Below are 8,550 nucleotides of genomic sequence, written 5' to 3'. Positions count from 1 at the left end.
TAATGAATGTCATGTCATTTTCAATTCAAGTGGAAATTTTTCTCTCATGCACTAGTATTTTTTTAAAAACTGAACTTTATTTATATGAATATAAAACATTATTTACATTACATAAACTATACACACATTACATACACTTCAAAATATTACTGAAGAAACATTATTCTATAAAACTTTATTGAAATACAAAATATAATTCTTAAATATGAACTTCTTAATGCAACAAACTAAATGTGTAAGTAGCAACAACTTTGTAAAGCAATTTAGTTATTTTAAACTAGTTGCACATAGATTATATGTATTACACAGTCAATGCTTAGTTATAATGGTACAGCAATTTAATAAAATTTTCTAAATCAACTAACATATTTTGTAAGTTACAATAATGAAATTTTTCATTCATGGCACAGAACAAATATTTATAAGAAAAAAAATTCAGATTGTGACAATTGCTATAGGTACTATATATAAAGGTGTTCTCACTCATTGTGGTACAGTAATTTTTTAAACTGTTACAGATGTGTCACAACAATAAAAGTATTTTAGATTATGTTAATAATCATAATTTATGCTGTTTGTCTATAAAAGTTATGAAAGAAATTTTTATATGGTGCCCTACTCCTATCAATTATGTTCGGTAGTAAATGCTAAGGCAGCATGACATGGACAATTTATAAAAGGTTTATTTTTAGACCACATCTGTATCTTAGAAATTAGACATTGGTCTACATTATGTGTCGAATATAAATTGCAACAAATGACATTATTATGAAAAATCGTTCATCAAACAGGAAAAGTGATTATTTAGTTCCATAACAAAAGATTTAAAAACTTCATAAACAATAATTTTGATTAAAAAGAAAAGAATAGCAGATATCACTTTATAAGCATATACAGCACATATATGGATAAGTTTAAAACTGCATCATCAATATTTCTGTGAAGTTAATTATTGTAGAAATGGTATTTTAAACTTTTGCCAACAGCATCTTCATACACAGTTTGACCAGCCTAATCCGCCACATGAAGCTGATATAATTATATACAAGACAATCTGTAAAGAAAACAAATGTGTCAGCTCTCTTTTCTGCAACATCAAATAATAAATAAAATGAATGTTAACATAACTTTTTGATTTCAAACAAAAACTCATTTTTGATTAATTATTTTATTTTATCTATTTTTTTGCAACATCCTGCAACTCAAACATGCCACAACAGCCATTGCTTGAGCTATTATTACTTCCTTTTACAAAAAAGGAAGTATTGTATTCTCTAAAAAATTTTCACTCAAAAATCGACCTTAACTTCCATTTTGCTCACCCCTGAATGAATGTTGAGTTTTTTTTCCGACTCGACCACAAGTGGATAAGTGCCTAAGAAAGTATAGACACGCGAAATATCCATTTTGACGATTCCCAAATTAGTTACAACGAGTTTTCTTGTGACTTATGTATGTCGCATAACTCGAGAACGGCATGTCCTAGAAAGTTGAAATTGGGTACGTAGACTCCTAGTGGGGTCTAGTTGTGCACCTCCTCCTTTGGTTACATTCGGGTGTTTCTAAAGGGGTCTTTTGGGGCGAAATCAATGTTAATTTTTATGTTTTTATATTCTGTTTCAATTTGGCCACTGTTGGTGATATTTAGAGAGTAAACTATTGAATCACATTAAAATTGCCAGTAATGGGAAAATGACATTAAATTGGAGTAAAAGAAAGTCATGTGAGGCACACATCAGCTCGTTTTTCTAATATAGTGCTAGATGTCATCAATCAGGTTCAGATAAGATTTTTTGGTCATGACTTACAGTAAACTCTCGATTATCGGTGGTCGGATTATCCGCTGGTCTTTTCAGAATTTTAACGGTTATGAGATGTTTTTAAAACTTGTGATTGTTTATTTTTAGCTTTTACATATGTATATTTTTTACATTCAATATTAAGAGATAGAATGTAGCAATGATTTTAGCTATAATTTAAATTTACGTATGAGTGTTATTCATATTTTAAGCTATTGTATACAGCAGTATCGTTTTTTACCGATTATTATTCGAATTATGCAGTTTTCGCTTATCCGTGGTTGCCATGCCCCCCTATTCTGCAGATAATCGGGAGTTTACTGCATTTTAAGAACATTAAAAGACAAGCACAGTCGTGCCACTATACAGCCTCTTTCCCATTGGATTATTTTTGGAGATTTGATAAGCCTGAGATTCTAAATCTTGCGCAATTATTATATTGCAGCCAGTTCACTACAAAGCTTGCACTGCCAGACCAAAATACTGCACAATTTGATTGCAAAATATATTTTATTTTTTCAAGACCTGTGCTACTCAAAATTTTTAAATCTACTTACCAGCAAAACAAATATAGTAATCACAGTTATCTTGACATTCTTCAGGCACATTGAGCGAGCTAAGTTTTTACTTGTTTTTCGAAATGATACTGACTAAAAACAAAAAAAGACAGAGCTATAGCCTTTTGTTGAGCAAAAACATATATTTATTATGAATTAAAACAAAGCTGCTTCAACACTAATTTCAGAGAATAATTCTTAGATATATATTTATATATATATTGAAATTGTATTAAAGAGGAAAAAATTAGAATACCATAAACCACAAGCCCAAAGATGCGCAAAGCAGCCAAACAAATTAGCAAGTTAAATACAAACATCAATAGAACAACAAACGGACAAGGTTACAATATAGATAAATGACAGAATAAAACAAGTACAATTCAGCAGTGGAAACTAGAAATGTTAAAGTGGACTGAAAAATGCAGGTTTTCTACTCAAAATAACACGTCAAAGTTTTTATTTAATTCTAGGAACATAAAGTTTACAAGAACAACAATTGCTAGTTATTTAACTGAAAAAATTATTCATAGAACAACAAAACTTGTTTAAAACGCCGCTCAATGAAACGTGCAGTTCTATCGCTTAACAAATCGCTTGTTTTGCGAGGACCAGGCCCACAAGATTTTTTCCCTTTTTCTTTAAGATTTGTGGCGGTTCCACCTAGGACCTGTGTAAAAAGTTAAATTTTGTATTTTTGATTCATTTTTACCGAGCACCCTGAACATATATATTCATTTTCAAATATTACAAAATTATACACCGTTGGTTTGATCAACAACAATATTTTAATTTGGTAAAATGTAATTAAGTAATGTGTTGCAGGTTATAAATAAATTAATACATACAGCTGAATTAAGATTGTTTGTTTTGTCCACCAAAAGTTCTAGCTTTTCACCTCTGTTAGTTACAGAATCTGTAATAGAAATATTAATTATTTGAAAGGGAATTATTTCTATAAAAAATTCATGAAGATAACTTAAATTTGTTTGCAAAAAATATTTAAATACATATGGAGGGGAAAAAATATTTTTTACCAGTTACATTTTTCTAATATTTATATGAAACATAGACATAAAGACAAGGCTATATATTTTATCCTTTAAAAATAATTCTTAGTTGAGTACTACATTATTTTACATTGCTACTCAACTTAATTTGCTAATCTAAAAGTAACTGATTTTTTTCTATCAGAGGAAATATTTATTGAACCATTGATTTCAGATGGAAAATAATTGCACAATTTATTATTTATCTCTTTATAGACACTAAAGTATTTCATTTGCCATGAGTTAAGTCTTAAGGAACATAACATGTTATATATTTCAGCAATTACTCAAAGAAAAAATCTCTCAACATCTAAATTTTTATTTTAATCTGTAAAAGTAAAATGATTTAAAGCTTATACTTTTTTATTATTTTAAAGCTCTTTAGAAAAAAATATACATAGGAGAAATTTAATTAGATTAAAAAAACCTTTTCTACATGCTTAGTTGTATACCATATTGAATAAAGATATTTTTTACTGAATAAAAGAAAAAACATAATTAAAAACAATCCTGTAACTGTTTTTAAATTCAAATTTATTGTTTTCAAATAATACCATATTTCTAAAAACAAGCTTTATATTTCTTATTAATCTCTTGATTAATTTAATTGAAATGTGTTGCCATTATGGAAAAAAAAATAAGTTGAAATCATTGGAATTTGTTGAAATTTCAGTTTGAGATTCATGTAACATAAAATAATAATGAACTTTGAATGCTATTAGGTTACTGTAGGCACTTTCAGGCTTTTTTTTTTTTGGCTTTTTTTTTTAAACATGATACCAACCTATGTTTTGTACCATGACTTCTTTTAACTCATCTAATGCTCCTTGAGCTCTTGCTATTTTATTAACATCAGGGTTGTCCGAATAATGTTTCTAAATAAAAGAAAAAATAGTTTTTTACAGAGAGAAAGTATCACAATGTAATTTAACTTAAATTAAGTTCACTTCATTTACCATTTGGGATGCCAGTACCCTTGAAAATTCACTGTTCATTGCATATGGTAATGCTGTTAAAGCTCGAGACCCATAGCAATTCTGAAATCTGTAAAAAGGTAGGAACATTACTTGATGAAGTCAAAAACAATTACTTGATGAAGTCAAAAACAAAGAAGAAAAGCTAAAGCAAAACATTACATATCGTCACCTCAGAGCAACAGTAGGACATCTAATCCCAGGAATAACACTAAGCTATCCTACTGTTGAAATGAGGTGACGGTATATACTTTTGTTTTACAAAAAATGTTTTATGTTTTGTTTTACATATCGTCACCTCAGAGCAACAGCAAGATAACTTATGTTACTGTTGCTCTGAGGTGACGATAAAATGCAGCTTAACTGTCAGTTAGTCTTGAAACTTATAGTGCCAAGCAAGTGACAGCAATGTTTGTTCATGCACATTTGTCGCCAATCCCTGATAATTGCAGTCCTCAAACAGTCATGAAAAAAATACAAAGGGATAAAAGAGGTTAAGGAAAAAGTTTAAAGTGAAATTGAAATTTAATGAAAAAATCTAGTGTGGGCCCCACACTACTTCCATCTATGTCTACTAAACAATGAATGTTTTTTTTTAAATAACTCAAAAGAATTGAAGCTTGTACTCATGCACATACAGAGGTCCAAAGAAAACTTGTGATAATTATCTTGTGGAAATGATAATTTCGATTGCCCATACTTTCTTAGATACATATGCACATGCGGATAGGCCGGGAAAAAAAACTCAACTTTCATCCGGGGCTAAGTTATCCAGATATATATAATGGTCAATGATCGAGTAACCCTGACGTCATCAAGAATGAGACTTGCGCCACGGCATGATATTTTGATAATATGTTTTGGTAAAGTGTTTAAAATGCAGGGAAAGGCTTCATTGTGACAAGGCTGAACTAGATCCGGTAACTTAAATGCTTTGCTGGTAAGACTCATTTCAGGGGAATGAAGAAACGGAAAAGTGGTCAACAATAAACGCTGTCTACTAGAGTTTAGGGTTAATCCACTGAAGTTAGGGATAAAATTTCAACTATAAAAATATCATTAAACAGGCAATTGCTTCGTTCAAATGAAGAAGCAATTTCACACTTCATATCCTGACGGGCGATTTCCAAGCAACAAAAATATAGACAAAATTTGAGAGAATTTTTTCCCCATGATTACAATATTTCATTAACTAAGTAAAAGGAAGTAAAAAGTGACCAGATTTCGAAAGTACAAACTTTTATGGACTTGAAACTAAAATTTAAAAAGGAACCAGTTAGGAGCCCTGTGGATATGAAAAACTCTAAAGACCAACTGAAAAGTCAGGTTGTTTAAGGGTTAGATTGCTGTGGTATTTTGAATTTTGTTACAATTCAATTCAAATGTTAACAATCAAGCTCTTTTTACGAGTTTATAGAACTATTGAAATGTTTATAAAAAAAGTTTAATTCGATGAATAAGAATACACATACAAAAGTTTTAAAAAGATAGATCAAGTAAGAAGGTAATGTGTAACACTTACCTTCTTTTGATGTCATTCAAGAAGCAAAATGCAATGGATCTGTCAAATTCCTAAAAATAAGTAATAATAATAATGAATACAATCCTCCACATAATTTACAAAACTGTCATAAAGTTAAAGGCCTTAAATCAACATTTAAACATATAGTTACATTATAATATATAAATAAATTGATGGCTACTGTTCAATGCACACTAACACTCATCAATGCCAGGGAATCACAAGCAGCTCTTTTTGGAATGTTTCACATTCCCAGTTCGCTGCACTTGTTAATCACATCATCACAGTCGATCGGAAGCAGGTTGAATAGTATAATATTAACAATACATTGTAAACAATGAATTTTTTTGTGCTGCTAAAATGTTGCCAGAGTGAAGCAATATTTCACCAAAGCTTGGCCATTGTTCCAAAATCTCAAATATCAAAGTATCCCCTACCATTGATCACCTACTTTAGTTTCAAATTTGTTTGTTTAAATGAAATGCAAAAATATTGTGCAAAAAAATTGCAACACTAGTCTTATTTTAATCTATTGCAACCTATAGCATTAGCTTTATTTAGTCTTTGCTTGAAATTTTAAATGTCAATTACAAAGTTCTTTTTGATTTTTTAGAATTCTAAAGTTACAACAATTTTGTTGGCCGCTGCAACACCATCATTAAAATTTCATAATATAAGATAATGCACTAGTAGTGGCCACAGTTAAGCATATTTTGTGTCTTTTTTAAACTGTGGGTGTACAATATTAATTCCAATTTAAAAAATCTATAAGTGTATTATAGCACAACTATTCCTAAATTGTCCCATTTTCTAAAAATGCCAGAATTTCAATTTTTCATCCATTTTTTCCTAAACTTCAAATTTGATCCAATAGTGGCCAGTCCAAAATCTGAGATTTTCAGTAGTGGCCACATGCATGAGTCAGTAGTGGCCATCTAACGTTCTTTCCTTAGAATTTACATTATTCTCTTTAAATTCAAATAACTGATGGATAAAATTGATTCAATATGTTACATTAAGTACCAATATATTAATCACATTTTTATTGTACATTTCTTTCTTCAAAGTACATACGTACTTACGATAAAATAAAAAAAAAAATTAATAGAAAATTTGTATTTGTATTTTTTGTACGCTAATGTAAAAAATAAAGTAAGAGAAAATGACTGTACTTATATGAGTATTGTACATATGAACTTTGGTAAGTATGAGCTGAATAATTATTATCACTACGAAATCATCTTTACTAATAATAAAGCTGAAAGTCTCTCTGTCTGGATATCTGGATCTCTGTCTGCCTGGATCTCTGTGATGCGCATAGCGCCTAGACCGTTCGGCCAATTTTCATGAAATTTGGCACAAAGTTAGTTTGAAGCATGGGGGTGTGCACCTCGAAGCAATTTTTCGAAAATTCGATTTTATTCACTTTCTATTAAAATTTTAAGCCTTTTTTCACACATAATCTTCTTTATCTTTATCTTCTTTACTACTAATAAAGCTAAAACCTCGAAGCGATTTTTCGAAAATTAGATTTTGATCTTTTTCTATTTGAATTTTAAGAACATTTTCCCGAGCAAAGTTATCATCAGATGGACGAGTAAATTACCAACTTATCATAACGTGGAACCATAACATGGACAAGCCAATTGGAGAGAAATTCACCATACATTATTTGTAAATAAATAGGCGAACCAAAAGACCTTTTGATTTTTCTACTACGGGCAAAGCCGTGAAGGTACCGCTAGTTCATAATACAATAGTAAGGTAAACACTATTCAATGTAACTCTAGGACAATTTGTATCCTACAACTTACCAAGGTACAGCAACGGATATAGGAAATTGGTAGGATGTTTTCAATACTACTAATGGCAGAGTGTCCGTGCCCTTAGAAAGTCATGGATTTTGACTATGATCAAAAATGGTCACAGAAAGTTATGATTTTCGGCAAAAAATGCTCAAAAATCATGGAAATTAAAAATTGGTCATTGATTTTGAGTTCAAGAACATGCATATTTATCGAATTCTACACATTAGATTAAACTTACATATGTTGGCCATTTTTTACGCTATTACGTGTTACTCACAATTTTTCACACATTTCTAAATCCGACAGCATCCTCTTTAATACTCGCTCGTTTTTCTTTTCTATGTGATTTTACTTTTTGGACATTTTAAATTATGTATTTATCATTATTTTAACCCTCCTTTAATGTCTTATTGTGTAGTTCAGGACTTTTAGACTTCTAATTTTGCTGATCGCATTCAATGCAAAATTTTAAGTCACCCGTGTTGATTCAAGAGACTCATAAAATTTATTGTTAATTCTCAGCTGTGTCTTAAGTTAATGAAGATTTTAGAAAATAAAATTGGTCTGAAAAATTAATTACAGACGTTTTGAACATCGATAAAATACAAAAATCAGGGAATTTTCTAAGGTAAAATTTTTAAAAAGTCCTTAAATGTTACATATTTCACAAATTCGGAAATTTTACAATGTTTATAACCTATCCTAAAACTTTGGCGGTTAAATATTTGGTATTATCTGGTAAATTAATTTTTAAGTACTCAAATTTAATATTTTATTTTATTCTGATCATTTATGTTAATTATTGTAAACATGATTTTAGAAACTACTGAATTATTGCTAG

The 8,550-nt window shown here is 29.7% G+C and overlaps 1 protein-coding gene across 1 annotated transcript in view; it reads right to left on the bottom strand.

Moving 5' to 3' along the window:
- Positions 1-75: 75 nt before the first annotated feature.
- Positions 76-8,550, bottom strand: part of LOC129225259 (vesicle-associated membrane protein 7-like) — a 29,706-nt gene continuing 21,231 nt past the window's right edge. The window contains exons 4-9 of the mRNA XM_054859843.1: positions 5,902-5,951; positions 4,362-4,449; positions 4,190-4,280; positions 3,205-3,272; positions 2,357-2,449; positions 76-1,054 (exon numbers count right to left, since the gene is read on the bottom strand). Of these exons, the coding sequence (XP_054715818.1) occupies positions 992-1,054; positions 2,357-2,449; positions 3,205-3,272; positions 4,190-4,280; positions 4,362-4,449; positions 5,902-5,951 (453 nt within the window). The 3' untranslated portion in view covers positions 76-991. The remainder of the gene's footprint in view (positions 1,055-2,356; positions 2,450-3,204; positions 3,273-4,189; positions 4,281-4,361; positions 4,450-5,901; positions 5,952-8,550) is intronic.

The sequence above is a fragment of the Uloborus diversus genome, chromosome 6 (assembly GCF_026930045.1).
Source record: "Uloborus diversus isolate 005 chromosome 6, Udiv.v.3.1, whole genome shotgun sequence".
Classification (NCBI taxonomy): Eukaryota; Metazoa; Arthropoda; class Arachnida; order Araneae; family Uloboridae; genus Uloborus; species Uloborus diversus.
Note: the sequence above shows the minus strand (reverse complement) of the source record. Positions and strands in the feature narration are given on the sequence as shown.